The 21,094-nt window shown below is 41.5% G+C and overlaps 1 protein-coding gene across 4 annotated transcripts; it reads right to left on the reverse strand.

The window, feature by feature from the left end:
* Positions 1-5,482: 5,482 nt before the first annotated feature.
* Positions 5,483-21,031, reverse strand: si:ch211-129c21.1 (semaphorin-4E). Of its 4 annotated transcripts, none has more exons than XR_014120053.1 (16): positions 20,820-21,031; positions 16,697-16,932; positions 15,995-16,140; positions 15,826-15,888; positions 15,602-15,700; positions 15,331-15,430; positions 14,664-14,774; positions 13,861-14,012; positions 13,510-13,682; positions 12,768-12,927; positions 12,459-12,681; positions 12,139-12,254; positions 10,924-11,087; positions 10,463-10,515; positions 6,841-10,327; positions 5,483-6,187 (listed from the first exon to the last, which is right to left on the reverse strand). XR_014120053.1 is itself a non-coding variant. In XM_027018103.3 (15 exons), exons 2-15 carry the CDS (start codon positions 16,806-16,808, stop codon positions 9,636-9,638), a joined length of 2,364 nt encoding a protein of 787 aa, XP_026873904.2. In that variant the 5' UTR covers positions 16,809-16,932; positions 20,820-21,031; the 3' UTR covers positions 5,483-9,635. The 4 variants fall into 4 exon arrangements, 1 of the variants encoding a protein (XP_026873904.2); XR_014120055.1 differs by lacking the exon at positions 20,820-21,031 and adding an exon at positions 20,481-20,528; XR_014120054.1 differs by lacking the exon at positions 20,820-21,031 and adding an exon at positions 18,166-18,353.
* Between the last annotated feature and the right edge of the window lie 63 nt (positions 21,032-21,094).

Genomic DNA, 21,094 nt, shown 5'->3' on the forward strand with positions numbered 1-21,094 from the left:
TGTTTTACATAGGAGTTGTGAGCCAGCAAGAGAAGCAAGCGAAGTTTTGTTTAAAGTGCAGAGTTTCCACTGAGTGACCACTGCGGTTAACGAGTGCTACAGCTCTGGGGAAAAAGTGGTTTGCATTTCTTTTTGTGCTGGCTTTGATTGGGAAGGGAGTGGAGCACTGTACTTTTCCAATTTGCTCCAATAAAGGTTACCTTCCGCACCCTGTGCTCCTGCGTAGACCTGAGCAGGAATCGATGTTGATCCACGGAACGCATGCCCACTGGTGAGGAGTGTGCCAGCCGGTTCCGAACATGTATACAGGCGCGAGACGGCTCCGTATCACCGCTGTCTGTCGGGATCTAGGTGCGTATGATGCTCTAATGCGCAAGGCTGGCCTCCCATCGATCCTGCGCAGGATGTCAAACATTTTAGCGGCAGATCTTGTCCTTGTTATTGCCCTCCATGGCCAGGCCGTTAATGCACTTAAAAAAAAATCATTTGTCCCTATATCTACTCTAACCCATCCCCACACAGTGCCCAGAGCAACAGAAGAATACACCACCACTCCTGCCATGGCCCCTCCCGCTCTCACCCCCGGCTTCTCTCTTCGCCCTCCCGTTCGCCATCTCCATCTATCTTTACGACACCTGGTCGCATCTCCCTAATGTTTCCGGACTCGACGGTCTCCATGCTCAAAAATTCATAATAAAGCTTTCTGTGTGCATTTGCATGTTTGGCGACGTGAAGTATGACAGGGCCAATAAAAATACTGTTCTCACTGGGGCAAGGCGAGAGATGGAGGGAAAGTGCAGAGTTGGTATTCTACGTCCCAACGACACTATCTGTCTTCCTTCCTCCTCTTATCGTCATCTATCGCTCCGCATGTCCACATAACAACCTGGAGGTAGAGTTGTGGATTAATACTGTGCCTGGCTTCTACAGCACTGAAGTTTTTATTATTTTTTTGGGAGGGGGGGGGGTTGGGGGTGGTGGTGGTGGTGTCTTAAATGCATCAGTCTGCCTACTTAGTCATTAATCCATTTGTCACTAGTCCTGGAAATGGGCCTGCTCTTCCTGTAGTCCTTCTTGATATCTCCAGTAGATTTACAGAGAATATTTTTTTATTGCTCATTTAAACAGATTTGCATCTTTACAGTCTATACAGTATGGGTCAGAAAGAAAGTCTACAAAACAATCACTGACCATAGAAGTACCAACTACCACCTTGAAAATGTAGCAAAATCTTATAATTATTAGATTATAATTGCATTACATAGACATATTAAAGATATTTTTCAATAAATCTTGTCATTTTGGTGTAGGACTAGGGAAAGTGTGGGCTGTTGAGTGCATCTTAGGGAGGAACTGTTTCTCAACAGCAATTACTTCTACCAATTTACCCACCCTTACTCTCTACTCGTTTATCTGAATTTGAACCAGTTATCATTCTCAACTCATGTTTCAAACCTGATCCAGTAAGGCAGAGTTCTCCTTTGTATCATATGAAATATTCAGTCTTTTCTCTCACAGGAAGGTGCTTGTGAAGTTTCTTGTCATCTCAAAGCTCAACTATAACTCGTTAAATGCTGGCCTTCCTCTACAGGCCATCAGCCCTCTATAACTGATCCAGCATGTCACAGCACAACTAGTCTTTAATCTTTGCATGAGATTTAGTAGTAGCTCAGTGGTAGTTGTAGTAGGTTAAGATACTTGACATGTAATTGGAAGGTTGAGAATTCAAGCCTCTCCACTGCCGAGATGCCACTGTTGGGCCCCTGAGTACGGCCCTTAACCTTCAATCGCTCAAGTTGTATTGAATCATAACTGTAAGTCGCTTTGGATAAAAGCATCAGCTAAATACCATGAATGAATTTAAACCCCATAATGCTCACTTACAAAGCCAAAGATGAACCAGCCCCTCCCTACAAGATGAAGTACTCCATGCCTTGAGTACATCAAACCTCAAATACAGCTCAGTTTGAAACACCATGCTTCAAGTCTCATGGAAGCATCAAGATTGTTCTCTGTCCTTGAACTGGCTGTCTGGACACCAGAGTCCACGGCTCTCTTCAAACATAGACTGAAGATTGATCTATTTGTGGAGAATTTAAATGACCATTAATCCTGCACCTATGGAAGGTTTATACAACTGTTAATTAACTGAACACTCTAGCACTTATTGTTTGGTATTAAAAACAACAGCAGCAATGTTTGATTTCTATAGTGCCTTTCACAAACCCAAGGACATCTTACATTAAGTAATATATATTTAAAAAAAACTAAGGACTTAGAAAGAGATAAAGAAGGGTATAGACAAGAAAAGAAGCAAGCAAGGATTTGAAAGAAGTCAGTGGAGAGCAGTTAAGGAGAGACCAAGGCAGAGAGATCCAAAGCTTCAGGGCAGCGGTGCTGAAGGATCTGCCACCCATGCTTGAGTGTATTGTTTGGTATTGCACTTATCATTGTTTGACATAGAACTTATGCTTATTTCACATTTCATCTGGGTATCAACATTGATTCCTGTATTTAGCAGTATTCTAGTTCAACAGTATCTTTGATTCTAACCTACTGTACTGGATAGGATACATTCCATGAGTAGATGACAAAGCACTTTTGTAAGTTGCTCTGGATAAGAGAGTCTGCTAAATACCGAAAATGTAAATGAACCAGTGAAAGGAAATTTTCTCCAAGTGCACCATAACAGGGTTGCTCACTACCTAGGAAAAACCCCTTTCCATCTCGCACCTCTTCTGCTATGGTAAACCTGCTTCATGGTGTTAACAGAACACCCTCTGGCGCTGCTGCCGCTATTGCTCTGCCGCTGCTCCTGTGTGTGAGTGAGTGTGTGTGAGTGTGTGTGTGAGAGAGAGAGAGAGAGAGTGAGAGAGAGAGAGAGCGAGAGAAAGAGAGAGCGAGTGAGTGAGTATGTGTGAAAAGGGGTTATTGTGAAGTGTCATAGGGAAAGGCTTAAGAGGTGTTTTAAGTTGTTTGTGTGAAGTATGTGTTAGTGAATAGCTGTGTTTAGGGTAAATGACTGAAGCCCTTTGGCTGCACCTGGAGTGCTGTGTTTGGGCAGTCCTTACATTCCCGAGGCCCTTCTGGTTCTTGACACCTCTTAACCCCAGATGCTTGAGATCATAGTTTCCTGCCAGTCTCCTTCTCACGTGTGCAAAACAGTGATGCACACGTAAAGGACAGCCCAAGTGTATCCTTAACATCAAGCCCTTTATCAGGGACAGGATAGTGAAAACATCAGAATAATCCAGGAAAATTATACTTTAGTTTAATGCTGCACTCGACAGTCACATAACGCGCACAGGGTAGGAACACAACGCAGGCACTATTTTAAAGGCAGCCTATATTCGTTTCTGATTTTGCTGGAGGGCGACATTCATTGGGAACCATACAACCGATTAGCACCTGCTAGGTATGACCATCTTTTACGCCATATACATTTACCAGTAATCTAATTAGGTCTCAACTGTTTTTCTATAACTGTAACGGATACAGCTACCTGACGTATTCTGAATACGTAACGTCGTTACAACAGAGGCGTTGTAAACATTTGGGGTTTAGATCAAACCTAGTTTACCCTAACGTCATTTACGTTAGTTAATTTAGTACGAGGACAGTACCTTTGTTATCTTAAGGATACCATGGTGATATGTTAAATTCACAACAGTATAATATTCTAAATTAACTCAACACCTTTGAAATGTTATTCGCCGTTGCTTGGTTTGGCATCCCAAACGCAGCGGTGTAGCCAGCGAGCTAAACGCAGCCAACGTCAGTTAGCCAGCCAGTCAACAGCAGTTCATTAGGCTTAATCATTTCACCGACTCACTGCTACTAGCCAAAGTGTTATAGCTGCGTATCCACAAACATGAAATAACTTTCCGTGGTTCACAGGTCGACGCTGGTGTTATTCAATGTGAAATACTCTTGAAAATGTTCTTATGGTCGTTGTAGCTAGCTAGTAGTAAGCTTGCTCACTGAGGTGACGGACTGAATGATACATAACGCACACAAGACAACAAGCCCTATGAAGATATTAGGGCGGAGTTATATGTGGCGATATTTATCCAGTAGTAAAATTCTGCTCTGTTGGTTTGCTGGTCCATTGCTGGTCTCCACATTGTTCTCTTTTTACAACTCTGGTGTAGCAAATCTTTGCCTCATTTTCCCATACAACTTTGTTCCAAAACCTAGGCTGTTGACGAGGCGAAACCGTGGTTTGTATGTTGTGGTAAACCCTCTGTCATACTCTGGTATTTATGGCAGCCTCTCACTTAATTAAAAGCTAAATTTTCAGGCTTCCGGTACTGTGGCCTTCAGTTGTCTGCCCAGTTGTTTGTTATAGTTAAGATTATCAGTTTGTTCGTGAGTCTTAAAAATGTACCCAAATGTAGACTCTGTAATGCCTATTGTTCTGGTACATATTCCAGAAAGAGAATTTCTCAGTCGCAACAAAGAGACAGTTTTTATGTATATTGGGATTTTGTTGACGGGTAATGGAAAAAGTGTGCATGAAACTGACCATCGAGTCGGCGGTAGTCGGCAACAGACTCTGAACCGGTGTGTGGTAGGGAAGCAGGAACATAGTTAAAGTAAAAAACTAGTGGTCAGTCTGCATCTTCATCTATAATCATGAGATATGTTTTAAATGAAAGAAGAATATCTCTTTCTCTTGCTCACACACACACACACACACACACACACAAAGGCTGGAAATTAGATTTCTCCTCTGGATGGCTGGACTCTCTCTCTCTGGGATAATGTAGGCCTCAAACTCGAGAGAAGCCAGTTAAGGTGGTTTGGGAATCTCAGAAGGATGCCCTCTGGTGGCACCCACTAGAACGCTTTCAGGCATATACCGTTGGAAGCAGGCCCAGGACTCAATGGAGGAATTATATCTCACAGCTGGCCTGTCCACGGCATCTGGATGTCCCATGTGAGGAGCTGTAAACTGTTGCAGGGAATAAAAAATCTGGGCCCTTGCCAGAACACCACTCTCACCACCCAACCTAAAACATGATATGAGTAGTGTGAGCAGGAATTGGGGGGAGCCCCCCCCCCCCCCCCCAAAAAAAACACCTTTGGAAATTGGAATATAAAGTAAAATCATACAGCTTCCCTGTCCAAATGGACAAATAAGCATGCTACCATTTAGTAAGGAAGAGTAAATAAGGTTGCAGGACTAGTGGATGGAAGAGAGTGGCAGTGTGATTCCAGGGTCTGTGAGCCGGGTCAAGACCTTAGGGTCAGTTCAATCAGGTGAAAGGTCACTGTGCTGAGGGTCCTGTTAAAACCCCTGTTTAGAGTCCTTTAGGGAGCTAATGTAATGGCAGGGGGAATCACTGGGAGGTTGTTAGCTTTCTCATGAAGGACACATCTACTGGAGGAGTGTTAGAGAAATGTGGCAAGGTTAAAAGAAGTCTGGCAAGGTTAAAAGGTTATGCTTATTTTTAATTCTGGGGTTTTCCAATGACGGGCAGTTTTTTTTTTTATTGTTCCTGTTAAATCAAAGCACTCCATGTAATTAACATGCAAGGAATCAACTGTTAAGAAGAAAAAACTGCCCTTAATATCAAGACACAAACAAAAAGGAAAACAAACAACATTAAAAATAATCCACATAGTTTCAGTTCTGATCTTGCAAATAACCATTTCACCCATAGCTTGTTTACATGAATGAATCTGATCTGATAACAAAGATGATCTGATCTGAACATTTCACCTGTTGTTCAAATATATGATGTTGATGTTCTGTTATTTCTTTCTTAAGATATATGATTTTTGGTTTGTTGCTATGGTATACTGTGTTGTATAATACCATGAAATATATGTCCTGTTCTTATAAGGCTTAGCAAAAGTTAACTTAGCAAAGATAGAAGGTAGACATCTGTATGTGGTCAGTTTGCCCTTTTTAGTTAAGCACATGGAGGAATATAGAAAGAATAATATAAAGAATGCATTTTAGCCATTTTAATGACACTAACAAACATGACCAGCATAATGAAATCTCAGTCACTTCATTTGTCTTGCACGCATTTCCCTGCATTTCTTTTTAAAAACATCTGCTGCACTCCTCCGTCCTTCGACTCTGTTGTCTTGAACGTGTGGCACCTCCAGCCTTCTCTCCTTTCCTCTCCATCATCCTTACATCCGCATGTACATTTTATCAGTCCTTGGCCATTACCTTTAAAAATCAATATCGACAGACCATCAGCTAAAGCTTAGATTAGGTGGGTGAAGGGAACTGTGGTCATGTGACAGTCACATTAGGCCTCCACCGTGTAGTGAGACGCTGTTATATGGGGAGATTTCCAAAGCGGTCTTTGGGTGTAAAGAGGCAACACATCTATAGATTAACGCCGGTCATCTCTAGATATGTGCTGGGTAGATTAGAGAGAAAGACTGAGTATGGACCACACTTTGGAACCAGTGGTTGTTTAACCATCCCCCTTTCATCACCGACAGGCAGACCCATCATCCCCAATTTACAATGTAAATTGTAATTGTATATACAATGTAAATCAGATTTAGAGTTATCTTTTAATATCAGTTACCAAGATAATGATTGTTTCCACACAAATTCAAGCAATATTGTGTGTGAAGATCTAACTACATGAACAAAACTGGTCATTTTGTGAGCTGTACTCACTCTTCCTTAGAATTCTCTAGCTGCTGTCTGGCTTCTCATCTCAGAGAAACTGATGATGTGTGGGCTGACAGAACAACCAATCACAAAAAAGCTCTCATTGCCTTCTGGCCACTCCTGACCTCTCGTTCCTGGCCATGGTCTTGTGGGTTAAAAGATCATTTTAAGGGTCATCATGGGTTACTGCTGACCTGGCCATAGTGTGGTCACCATAGCAACTGTTGGAGATAGATGGGGATAGAAGAGGAGAAGAGGGCTGTGGTCTCTCTAGAAGGCCCGTGCTGCTCACTTGGGTCTTCTTTGTGTTACTTCCGTTCATGGGCTCCCCCTGGTGGAGGCTGTGGGAAGTTACTGTAGAGTAGGAACAAAATTAGACAAATGCAGTTATGAATACACACACTGTTTTTCAGATAACTCTGCTTTTAATTATTAATTTTTCTCATATTCACCCTTTTCAAGTAAAAAAAAAAAAGAGTCTGTAATGAAATAAATCTAAAATATGGGCATGTGATTTTATGAACATCTTGTGCCTCCCAGTGGTTACATTAGAAATTAGCTACATAGAAATGACTAAACAGAAATCTGACCTCTACACAGAAATCTGATCATTACACATAAATCAGGCTACTACAAAGAAAACTAATTTGACTTTGACTGTGGAGTAAGGAAGGGCCAGAGATTATTCCACTAGTGGGGTGACACAGCCCTGACAAAAGGGAACGTTATGCTAAAATAGCACCCAAGAGCACATTAACTCCTTTAAATTCCTTTAAATGTCTATTGACAGAGTAATTGATATTAATTTAATCTGATTACAATTGTACTGATGATATACATCTCAAAAATAGATTTGAATTAATATTTAACCCCATATTTAACTTGTAATTCAAGTTTAATACAATTTTTCTTTATCTTAAGTAGTATTTAATTTTAATCATGGGTAAATTTATGTACTACCAGTCTGAGGCACTGTGTGACAATGTTTAGAATCAGTTATTTATATATAAGAAACAAATATTAAACAAATATTAAAACATAAGTCACATTCTTGATTTATATACTAAATCTACTTAAAAAAAGCATAAAAGCATACTTCACCAAGTCTGCAAAGCTGAGTAAAAACTGTAAAATAGACAAAAGCATTGCCTGTTCTGTTTTGCCTGATCCCCAGTGCAGAAGTGAGTGTCTCGGATGAGATAAATACCAGTGAGAACTGCACCTTGCTAGATAAAGCAGATCTAATTTGAAACATAACACACCACCCAGGGAGCACGGGGTGGTCTACTGATGAGGATTAGACCACCATTTTATTAATAAAGCTACAAAAGATTGTGGATGAGAGATGAGAACAGATTCAAATAAAGAAGGATTCAGACATATTAATGATCTCTCTGGTCATTCACAATGGGGCACAGTATATTTAAACATTGATTGGGTATAATCGTGTGGATTTTAATAGAAAGATTGGATTAAGACAACTGAATTAGCAAAAATTGTATGGATTATTAATGTTAGAATGCACTACTTAAGAACAAATTAGGCAGCTGTATGTTATTGTTACATACTGTGTACATAGTATGTATTACATTGCTTTTTTAACCTCCATAAATCTGAACAATGGGGTTTCCAGGTCAATACAGAGGCACAAGTCTTTGAAGTAACCCAAGTGTTGGTATTTAAAAGGTTTTATGTTTTGGATTCTTAATAAGATTGAGATGTTTTATATTTAAAACAAGAGTTCAGAAAAAAACCCTGTTCTTCCTAAAAATCCTTAGTCACTGCATTGTTTATGCCATAAGCAGGGTAGAGCCAGGTTAGCATGACTTGCAGACACCATACAACATATTATATAAAACTAAAGGAGCAATGAACTACTCCAAAAAACAATAATAATGTGTGGTCATGTTTTGCAGTTACAGTATATAGAAAACATGATCTACTTTCAACTCTACACAGTGTGTTCTTAGTGCATTCTCTCAGAGCTTTTCAAAGGCCTTGAATAAAGCCTAATAGTTTGCATTTCACAGCTGCAATATACTTTTAATTACACTGTTCTAGTTGTTTCTTCTCAGCCCATTATAACAGTGTTGTTATATTTACTCACGGATATGTAAACGTCATACCACTTTGATCAAAGATTTTAGATGCACCTGGTATAACACATAGGTAACAAATTTCCGATATCAGATTTAAGGGCACATTCAGGAGACTAGGAATGCAAATGGTATACAAATGAAAGATGCTCTGGTAATGCCATCATAGAATGGTGTTAAAATACAAAAATAACATACATCTGTCATACCAACTTCATTAGGTACCACGTATTCCTGTCTAGTGAAAACTGTCAGACTGCAAAGAATTCAGAGAATTCTGAACAAACACTAAATTATGTTAGCATGAAAAGGTTTAAAAAGAGGTGAATATTTTTTGCACTTTAAACAGGTAATTCCACTGCCCCATAAAAAGACAGCTGAATTTTCCTAATTGTATTACAGTTACATACTGAATGGTAATGCAATACTTAAACAGACTGTGCTAGATTTTTTTAGCATCAAAAGTATCAAGTAACCTTTACCTCACCACATTGTATGTGTGTTATGGGGTAATCTTCACTCTTCACACAGGCCAACCGAAGACAATGACTTGGCTTCTCTCTGACTAGGCCTGACTTCCAGACATCTCCATCATCAGAGCCAGTACCTCTCACTCTGCAAATACTGCCTGAATGATGATGTAAGCATGGTATAGCCAAAATACCACTTACCACCAAATCCATGACAGGCCTACTTTATACTTTATATAAAGGACAATTCTCAGCAGAGCTGAACAAAAGAAAATTATTTATTAACATTCATTTCTTGAGATGAATCCAGCACAGACTTTTTGAACGAGGTGAAGACTCTCAGTTCTTGCCCTGCCTTCATTTCTCAATGCCTGTCTCTTCTATTTCTGGCCATACACGTCTGTTAAACCGTACCGTAAGCGTTTAAATCTCAGACTCGTCCATGATATACTTGAAAACACCCGTGTTTAACCCGTTGCCATAGTTACTGTGTGCATGGAGGAACTGCCTGGCCTGGGCTTCTTCCGTGCTGTCGAGGGTGGCGTGTTGGCGCAGCGGGTATATAGCAGGGTGGCCGTGGCCCGCCGACCTGGGCTGCTTGCGGGGATGCTGCCGGCACCTCCCCCGCAGCGGGAGGTGGCCCTTGTACCAGTTCCACAGCAGCAAAGCCACCAGCAGCACAGACAGCATGGTAACGGACACCTCCATGGCTACCAGGCCGCTCCGGTGCCAGGCGGGGGATGTCACTGGCACCACGTCTGGCAACTCGGAGGGAGGGTGCTCTGTGCCTGTGCCACCCCAATCATAGGTGCTGTTGTCTCCGTCGTCATCGTCACCCAGGGCCGAGGGGAGGTGTAGCTGGTAGGCGGCCAGCGTCCTGCGGTACTGCCTGCCAGCTGGCCGCTCCACTGACTCACAGGTGTAGAGGCCCGTGTCAGCAGCCGAGGCGTTGTAAATGAGGAGACCATCGGCCTGAATGCTGTACTTCCCGCTGGTCGGGATCAACAGCTGTGTGGCCAGGCGCCACTGCACCTGAGCCAGGCTGGAGTCCAGCACACACGGGAGCCTAATGTTGTTTCCCAGAGCCAGGGTCTTTTTCTTTGCCCTAATGGGGACTGAAACATGCATATGAAGATTAGGATCGAGGTTGTTTCCCTTCTCTGGGAGTACAAAATGCAGATGCAGATTATAACAAATGCACGTCTGACATTTAACCCTATATGAACAACAAATCTAAAACAAGTTAATACCTGGGTCTGGGCAGCGAGAAGGATCCCCCTCTTTTAAACTTTGAACCAGTTCACTGAAATGAAAGCAATTAGGATCACTGATGTGTTGATCACTGACAGATACAAAATGTGTTTTTTGGTTCTAAACTTTAGAAGTGTGTCAAAAGTCAAAGACACCAAAGTACAGAATGTGACTAAAATATCAGCTGGGTGGGGTAATAGATCCGTGTTTTGTGTACTAATGCTTAGCACTTTCCGATTCTAGTGAATTTCCTTCCTCTAGCATACCTGATTCAGGTCAGCTGACGTGTCATATCAGGAGCAGGAAAAACACAAAAAATGCCCATTGGGAACCTCAGAACTGAGATGGGCTGCCACCAGTCTTAAGGACTTTGGGCTATCGGGGTGAGGCGAATGATGGCTTCACACAGACAGACGCTGACGGTGTGGGAATGTGGTAACAATGTGCATGCTCTACGTACTCATCTTTGGTGAATCTGGGCGAGGGGGTGCAGCGGTGGGTGCCGAGGTCCCAGGCACAGTAAGGATCTCTGGCGAGGACGCAGTCCAAACACGAAGAGTAGCGGTGGCAGTCAGCCATAGGAATCTGCACCACACCAGACGCAGAGCCCGCATACACCTGGCCCTATGGCGCGCACAGAACAAAACAGATCACTGAAGAGCATGCTCTGCTAGGCAAAGAAGAGCCCTCACCTCTGACAAGACCCCCTGGCACAGGGTCACACAAACTATACTAGTGCAATATCAAACAAAACACAATAGCAGTATCATGCCAAGAACACTAGTACAGTGTAACACATGACACAATAGCACAGTATCTTATGCGGGGATACCGGTTAGACAAGCACTTACACGGAAAAAAAATAACATTACTTCAGCCGTTGAAATGCAGATGCATGTATTGTTAAAATCATTGCAACTGTAATATTTATATTAGTAAAGACCATTTTGTTTTGATTGCGCTGTCTAAGAAGCCAAAACAAAGCTGTCACATTCTTACCCAGCTTCAGTGTGTTTAAAACACCATCCACAAGTAAGCAGAGAATGAAAATGAAAGTTTAACCTCTATTGTGCAACAGCAATTTAGGGCCATTATAGTGGATTAAAGTAAAGTACATCACACTGGAAGGAGTGTCAGGTTCACAATCATTCTTGACTTAATTTCTCCAGAAGAAAGTTAGTGCCCTTATTGCTTCCTAATTTTTAATTTTTAAAAACTAAAAAAATAAATAAATAAAAAAATTAAAAAATAAAATCGCTGACCTTGTAACAATATAGGAAATACAACTTAAACCTATACATACATAGATACTACACATACCACTATTTTATTGTTTTAAAATCAAGTTTTATTTGCTATTAGGTTGAACTGGTACTGCTTTTGGGGTTATGAGCTTGAGGACGGATCTGTCTACAGATCTGTTGCCAGGGTCTAATGCACACTGGTACTGCAGTAGACTACTGCTTGTTACAACTTTTGCAGAAGATAAGTGATACAACATTAATATGCTTTATTTGTTTTAAGCCTTGAGGTTCCAGTGTCTACAGCGGTATCTGTTCATAATGTGTTTGCTCATAAACAAGAACTAGTTGGCCTTAAAGGCACATAACATGCCTTACTTTAAAGGAAAATGTTACATCCTCTCCTACTGAAGGTGTTTTGAGGTTTTCAGTACCGTGCTAGAAGAGACACGCAGGACGCTGATTGGCTCAGGGCTTCTGAACAGCTGTAGCTCCTCAATGATGTGCATCTCCCCATTGTAGTTCACAGCTTTCTGCATGAACCCATTGTCTGAATAAGGAGCATTTCAAATTAGAAAGTTGACTGCAACAAGTACTGAATGACCACAATATTTATCAATATTTATCAATAGTAAACATATTGCCAGCATTTACAGCGCAAGACTGACAGTTGTGACAAGGTGCTTGTATATTTGGGTTACTGATACCGTTTGTCTTCCTTCTCTTCCTCTCAGGGAGGTCACAGTGTGTGTACCTGTGCCGACGAACATGACGAGGTGAGGCTGTCCGTCCAGTGCGGTCGCACGGTCCACCACCAGGCGGGTGAACAGCACACCTTTCCTGACCAGCAGTGGCTGGCCTGTTAGGGGCTTCACGCTGTCGTCCATGAGTGGATGATCGCGGACGAACTGCAGGGTTTTATCAGGAAGGTCCAGAGAGCTCCTTATTCCAGAAGCCCTTGCAGCATTGTTGATACACTGTGTGTAGAAACAAATTAAATATCAAAGTTTTGTCCATGAACAACTGTTGAAAGGCAAAAAGTAAATGATATATGATGACTCACTGATCCTGGTCGAGGAACAGGCAGATCTCCATTATACATGACCCATTTCACATGAGAGGCTTCTACTGTTACTGGTGTTTTATATTTTCCATGGGAGAACACCTTATTGATGTCCATCACAGAATATGCACATACTGCTGAAAATACTTCATTGGAGCCCCTGAACAGACAGACACACACACACACACACACACACACACACACACACACACACACACACACACACACACACACACAAACACAAACACACATCAATTCCTTTCATAAAAATACAGAGCTGAGGTCAGGGAGCAGAACAAGGAGTGAGATTAAAGCTCACCTAGGACTGTGCAATATGGATAAAAATAGCCCACTGTGAATATGTTACCACATAAAACAATTTCAATATGCCTTGCAGTATATTCAAACACATTGGTGAACACTTGGTGTTACATAGTTAAAGACTGGGTTGCATTATTTTGGCGAAATCTTAATGACCTTTGTTGGATCATGTAAATGCCATGACTGATCTAAACATCCAAAGAGTATTTATTTGGAACATCTGAGATTAAACAGAACACTCAACACATGATAACCATTTATGCAATAGGATTCATTTGCAAAGAGCTCATTTGCAAATCACATCCTTTTGTGATGTCAGTTTTGCCAAGGCCGATACAGATTGAAAAAGAATATATTGTGCAACCCTAGATATCTACAACCCTAGGCTCCTGTAGGACCAGCACAGTAAAACCTTACTCACGACTGGGAGGTGAAGGCAGCATAGAAGATGCTTTTCCGCCAGTCACTGTGACGGAGGAGGAAGACATCCTGTAGAACGTATGGCAGGATGTCCCCGGAAACTGGGCAGTCCAGGCTGGCCTTTAGGAAAGAGGTCCACTTCCTCTGCAGTGTCCTCTGGCCTCCCCTGTCACCCTACACATTAAAGACTCTCTCTCAGCTCAGCAAATAGAAAGTGACCAACCATAGTCATAAAGAGGGGCAGCAGGGCTGGACCATTAATGTAAGTCTACTGAATCACACAGAACAAGCGAGCGTTGCTGATTTAAAGCTGAACTCTCAGCTGCACCTTACAAATGGATGGGAAACATACCTTGCAGACTCGAGCGACCCTCGACACTACAAGTCTGCTGTAGAAGTCATACTCTACTGCGTTTTCACTGAAGAATATGTAGAGCTTATCATCATCCCCTTCAGGGTTGTTTTCACTTTCTGGGATCACATCCATGTGGATGAAGTTGGGCTCTGTGGTTAGGTGAGAAAGGCGATGCTCAATCTAACAATGAATCCAGTCTGGAAGAATTTTTGTGACGTTTGTGCCTTTTTGGCTAACCATTTTCCATATTCTCATGAATATCATGTCCCTGAACTGTAATCCTTCTGAAGTTCTTCATATGAACATGCTAGAAAGAATCTTATATTTTCACTTATCATATCTTTTTGATAATCTATCTATTTTCTACGTTGCTGCCTACCTTGAAACAGTGTTTCCTGTTAACATGATATATAAGCATAAATATAAAGCTGTGCATTTGTCACCATGACAACTACTATTGGGTGCTGATGGTGTTTACCACAGTGACCCTGAATAGCTCACTTTGATGTTTTTCTGGTTTCATGATATTCACAAGTTCTGTTGTTTTGAAGAGAATTATGGTTATACAGGACAAATGCAGATGATGAACAGATTTGAGGTGAACTTTATTTGCACGACTCTTCAATTAACCCAAACTGACTATCAACATTTACATTTAAGGCAATCAGAAAACCTACTATTTCAATCCAACAATTCAATATGGTCAGCATGGTCTGTTGCCATGAAACAGAAAACTAAGAATATACTACACACTTATAATGTCAAAGCACTAATGAAACCAAAAGTAGATCCAAGTATACCATTGAGCCAGAAGCTCGTGAATTCAGTGCGCAGGACAGTCAGTGAGTTGCGCAGGATAGCTGGCTCGGAGCCAAGGAAGTTCAGGATGGTGGCTGAATATAGGTCCCCGTCTGACATGACAGAAAAGTGTTACCAAAGCAACTAAATGAGCAACTCATTAAATTGCAGTGTTTGGAAAGGTATGGTAAATTGACATTAACAGCAAAATCAATTCATGCAAAGCTGAAGAACTCAAATGCTGTCAAATATTTCTGAGGCTTTGGATCGTGAGCAACAGTTGAACTCTAATCCTCACTGAACACTGTCATGTGATTGAATCCCACTCTTCTTTAGGTATCTTCTATTTTGAAACGAACAGCAGAACATACACCTTTTTCCAATACTGAAGCATAAACTTGTACGCCTTTACTGACTTACATAAACTCATCTACAATGTTTCATCTACAGCTACAATGTTTTGACAGGTAAATTCAGTCAATAACAGTGACTGGGCAGATATACTTCCTAAAATGTATTTACACATTTTGCATGCCAACTTTAACACACAAACAACAGCGACAGCAAGGTTAATAGTTTGAAATGAATTACTACATTGTAATTACTAAATTGTAACAAAGAGTGCGTAGCAACTGTAGCAGTGAAATAAATTATCGTTGAAGTCCATACCAGCCATGATGGACGAGGACCTCTGAAAAGGATCAAAGGGACACTTTCCCTTTCCCTCCTCCTGCCTCCCTTTCAGTTTGAGCTGTCCACCGACATAGGCCTGTTCCACAGGAAAAGCATCACAGAGGTATGCCCCCCTGTTTGTCTTTATATGGTTGTATGCCGTTAGTCAGTTTTAGAATTCTGAATTTTTAAATAATAGCTGTGCAGTGAATATGAACAACAGGCTTGGACCTGTTAAAATAAGATTTTGGGGTACACATGTACTTACAATGTAATCGCAAGCAGGGCTGAACGCGTTTGTGCCACAGACATACATGACACTTTCGTTGATTTGATGCAGCGTACGAATGTAGTTCCGACATTCAGTCTGAAAGGGGATACCAGGTAGACAAGCAGTTACGGGGGGGTGTTTAGCCTATGGAATGTGGATGCCTGTATATAAGATATAAGATGCTGTATGTGAGATAAAGAGTCAATTTTGGACAAGCTCACATCGGGATTCTTTCCTTTGTAGGTGCATTCATTCTGTTTCATCTGAGTGACTTTCCAGGTTACCTTAGAAAGGAAGTGCATATCTGTTAGCAATGCTGCTGAATTTAAAAAGCCTCCAATGTACACTACTTGGGTAATGGGATAGAGAGCACCTGCATGAAGCTGATACCTTAGCCTTGGCAACAGAGATGTCATTGATGTCAAGTGCGAAGATAGCCTCTCTAGCTCCCAGCATCAGAACACCCAAGTCTTCTCTCATTAACATAGAAGAGTAATTTGAAATGCCCTCTTCTCTGAACACTTTAAGATGGTTTCCTGAATGGTGAAAAACACAATTGTGAAAAAACGCTAAAACTGAACAACAATCACTGTTTTACACATGAATTCTGGTCCGTTTACTGGCATTAGCACATGTGAAAACAGACAATTCCACCACTGAAAAATTTATAATGAACAACCTGCCAGCAGCTTTTAAAAGCAAAATCCATATACGATTTATCACGTAAAAAAAGTTTATGGGCTACAGAAGGGGAGTACAAATTAATATAAATGATGTTACTAATACATAACAACCATGACACATACAGGGAAAATATGCACATATGAAGGACATGCAATGATCACTTTAAGAAACGCCTGCCTTGGTTAAACTTTTTAGGTGTGCAGTTATAGTTGTTTGCTCATCTGTTTCCATGTTTGTGTTAGTCATCCTCTAACCCTTCATCAGCGGTCAGCATCTGACCGCAGGACTGCACTAGGCACATATTACATGTGTCTCCTAAAACTAAGAGGCCAGTTGCCATAGACACAATCTAGGCATTTCTAATGAAGTGGCAGGTAAGTGTAGGTCTTGTATATAACAGCGTCTTACTTTCATATGGGACACGTTTTCGAGGAGTGCAGTCCAGTGTGCAGAGAGCAGTGTAGACACAGGCGAGGAGCAAGCCAGCCAGGACACAGGGAGGAAGGAGAGGACAGGACATGGCGCGGGACCTCAGCCAGGACCAGCTGTTTGCCAGTAGGAAGCCAGGCTATGTCGGGAGGAGTCTCAGATTTAACTGACTGCAACTTCTGCCTTCTTGCAGGCATAAAGAGAAATCCATGGTGCTGTGGTACGAGAAAGGGAGTTCAGCCTCTTGACTGTGTTTGTTCCAGTGTCTACAGCTGGAAACAGTTTAAATGCCAATGCTGACTAAATGAATCCATTGAACTGGTGTTCAGTAATGCAACTTTATGTAGGTTTGGGAGAAGTCATACATTAATTCAAAATACACGCCTAAAGGATAGGGCACATTATATAACTACGTGCCTTCTCTTCTCACATGTGCCAAGAGAACGTCTGGCACCATGCCCATCTCGTGTGCAGATACCAATTACAATGCCTTCACAGATGACCATTTACAATACATTTATAAAAAACATGGCTAAAAGATGATGTCAGAAGAACACAGCAAACAAGGCTCTCATTCCCAATGCACATATTTTTTTTCTGAGGCATACTTGGAGCGCACACCTGTCATGGGCTTTAGGGAACAAGGAGGAAAAACAGGCTGAAAGCTCCTCCTTTGCTTGCAGCACTGCTGGCCACTTTAACAGATCCTACCAATCTGCTAGCTGTCAAGCATCCAAGCCTACCAACACAGCACAAGGGAGTGGCTTCCCAAGTCCTGAAGAGTTGGGAGAAGATTATCTACAAAAGGATTATCTATAAAGAGAGAAATAACTGATCACTGGCAGACATGTTTTGCAACAATCAATGTCAAAGTGGACCACTTCACTTGCTAACATACATAACTTAATGTGTGTTTAGGTGTTAAGGGTCTATGTTTTGCATGCATCTTAATTATGTACTTGACACAACTCATAAAGCAGAATTCCTACTGGTTTTGTTATTGAACATGCACCAAATGTTGATTTCTAATAGGACTTCACCTGATGTGTCCAGTGTTGCAAGGGAAGTTGTGTCAAGTTGTATATGTTTGAGCCCATACGTGAGAGTAAATCCCTTGCAGTACTGATGTTTATCTCCTTGAGGATTGAGCTGAGCATTTGTTCACAAGCATTGCTTTTTGGGACCTTCAAATCTAGGATGATTTGTAAGCAAGTTTCTTCTTCATCTGTTGATATGCATGTCTTGCACAGACATACATGTGAAAAGCCAAAACTTTCAAATCCTGTTCTGACATCTTCAATCATCATATGCATTTCTCAGTCAGGTAAGATGAATTTGCTTTTACAATAAAACCATCACTGACACTCTAAACCATTCTTTTTTTTTGTATAGCACTGTTTAGTGTACCCCAGGAACAAACATGATAGTTTAATGTTCAAACAACTCACGCTTGTTGCAGTTCCTCCCACGGCACTATACGTCCTGACTTTCAGAGCGATGTACACAAATGTTCACTCATCTCCTGGAACGCTATAGTGATTCACTGTTTTCCAGCAGGGCTGTTACCCTGTTAAAGCACACTCAACAGTGTCGCGCTCATACATGTTCTCTGAAAGGCTGATTACAAAGATCCTTTGTTGTAGCCAATCAGATATGCGACCGCATGCTTGGTTTGTGTTATTACTGCAAACAAGGGGGCAAGCAGGAGCACGTTAGAGACCAAGCGAAGACATGGATGCTTCAGGCAGAGGGACTATTACCTACTGCCTGTTAGCAAAGCACTAGATACCGACTGCTCACTCTAGGGAGTAGCAAATCTTTTCCTGAAATTCCAAAGCATTGAAATGTGGGCTGAGCAACAGGCCTGAGGCTGACAGGAAGGAGAAGGCGGCATTACTCCTAGACAGGGATGTGGGACTTTCACAAGAATCTGTTTATATGCTTGAGGGAGGTGTTTTCTGGAAAACTGACCCTCACGTGCAATTAATAATGTGCATGTCAGCTAAGGAATGTTTATCATTGTAATTCCTGAAAAAATCCTTTTGGTTCAGTGAACTGGGTTTGCACAGGGACACCGGGCTCAAGTAGGTGGGAGTGGTTACTGGGAGTGCCACCAGCAAGAAACGTCATCAACACCCTGCCCATTTTCCTATACAGCTGGGAGAACTAGCTTGACAGCCTCATTCAGACTTAAGTACCAGCGCCATGGCTTGTATACTGATAGGACCCTGAGATATAGGCACACTGCCTACAGATCATTTCACTGGATTTATCATCATGAACTGCTACCTCTGAGAAAAGGTACATTCACACCATAGATACAGAAGCTATGCAGTTTGCAACCACCTACAGATTTCACTCCACAGGGGACATGATATATAAATCCATAATAAATATCAGATTTCACAAGATGCACTATGTCCTTTAAAGATAATAATTCTTCTGAAGCTAATACAATGTTCTATGATATACAGCTGTACAGTCATACATGCTTTTTTATCTTACTTATAATGACAGCAAAGCAATATCTGCATCATCCCCCGCAGTACAATATTAACGTGACTACCACTATTCAATGTCTTGGGATGCTCTGTCCTGCAAACTGCCACTACAGTGACGGTTAACAGCGTGTGTCCTTAACCAACCAAGATCCAGAGAGTAGGGCTCTCTGCTGGGGAGAATATACAGAGGAAGTGGGCTACGGAGAAAGGGGCCACACCTCTGACACCCAGTATGTTAATGTCAATGCGAAAGTCTCTCCCCGTCACAGCACTCCCTGGATCAACATGGGACTGGCCATTTGTAACCTCAGCTATAGCCAGAATCAACATATCAACACCTGAAAACATTCCACTATTACTCCTTTGCAGGTCAGAATATCAATTATAAGTGACAGCCTTTTATACAGAGATCAATCTTCAGTTTAATTTTGATCTGAGTCCAATTTCACATTAACACAATGGTAGATAAGGTAAATAAGACTGTTGCCAAACCCTGTATAGTTGGTGATGAGTAAGGCATTACAAGCAGACAGACCTGCTCAAAAAAATGGGAGTGAGGGTTTAAAAAACCTTGCACACAGACATGTCAGTGCAGGACTTACAAACTTAAAACGTGAGAATAAGACCTACTGTGACTGTTAAGAGTTTTGAGTAGTCTTTATAGTTTTAATCCCCAGTCTTCAGATGACCAGACATCCTAGAGGACAACAACCTACCAAACATCCCTTAACGGCTCTTCGTGGGAAAACTGCCAGTGGCAGTTTAAAAAGAGTCCGCTGAGTTCAGTAATACGAATTGATGACCTATAGGATGTTATTAGAATGTGATGCGACTACTGTCACATTATTCGTTGTCAGCGCAAGAAGAAAGTTTATTTTTAAGTTGGGTTTTACAGGAAGTAAAGAAGTTGGACTGCAAGTTTGTTTCCAGCCTATGACATATCAAAGTTTGTGTAGAAGCTTTGCCCATTGTGAATAGTAGTATTAAAGCACTGAAATGCAATCACTGGATATTTACAACCCTAGCTTTTATAAAGTCTGAATTAACGCTCCAGTATTAATATCGCGTTAGTATCACGTTATCAGGTTTAAGCGTATTACGTTAAAACCGGTTTACCCCAGCATTTAAGTACCGTGTCGGAAATACAGACACCGAAATAGCTACTTTAATTGTATCCTGTGCAACTTTCTAAAACGAAAAACTTAATCAGTTATTTAAAATGACATTGAAGAAGGAAGACGATACAAGTACTGGGGACCTACCCTTTCCCTTTTGGGCAGTATTTCTCCTGCTCCAAGATTAATATTTATCTAATCCTGCCAAACCCGTCATCATCTGAAAAGTGCGTATTAAGCGCTGGGAAGTGTAAAACAGTAGGAGCCGCTGTTTAAATAGAAAGCCAACTAAGGTAGTGGTCTGCTGCAGAACATTGCCCTCATAAACAAGAGCCGTTCTCAACCTGTTCTGAACCCAGAATATCTATTCGATATCCCAATAGAAATAGAACAGAGCACATGAAATCGAGCAAAACCTCATCTGAAACGGAATGTATTTACCATCATTGTTTTAATAGAGCTGCACCTTTAGCAAACATGACTTACCTGCTTTTTCTGCAAAGGTCCTGTAAATTGATTTGTTCAGGCTTCTTCAGGCATAGCTAACTATGGCAAAATCGAATAAATATGTGTGTCTGATGCATCTTAGCTACTAAGGCTTTCAGCAGGGAAAGAACGTTAACAGGCCACTAATTGACAACTTTCTTTCGCGGTATTAGTGGTTGCGCTACTATGTGGACCGGCGGCGGCGTGTGTCTTGTCGGAGCACAAATGCATTCCATTCCACTTTTACTCTTAACGGTAATGCCTTTCCTTGTCTG

The sequence above is a fragment of the Electrophorus electricus genome, chromosome 26, assembly GCF_041902795.1.
Source record: "Electrophorus electricus isolate QZ-2024a chromosome 26, ASM4190279v1, whole genome shotgun sequence".
Classification (NCBI taxonomy): domain Eukaryota; kingdom Metazoa; phylum Chordata; class Actinopteri; order Gymnotiformes; family Gymnotidae; genus Electrophorus; species Electrophorus electricus.

Excerpts from the sequence above, each read along its gene's own strand:
- si:ch211-129c21.1 (XM_027018103.3), bottom strand. The coding sequence starts at position 16,808 with ATGTCCTGTCCTCTCCTTCCTCCCTGTGTCCTGGCTGGCTTGCTCCTC. Across the intron at positions 15,889-15,994 it reads TCTCTGTTGCCAAGGCTAAG|GTAACCTGGAAAGTCACTCA; the intron begins GTATCAGCTTCA and ends TTCCTTTCTAAG. Across the intron at positions 14,013-14,663 it reads CACGAGCTTCTGGCTCAATG|AGCCCAACTTCATCCACATG; the intron begins GTATACTTGGAT and ends ACCTAACCACAG.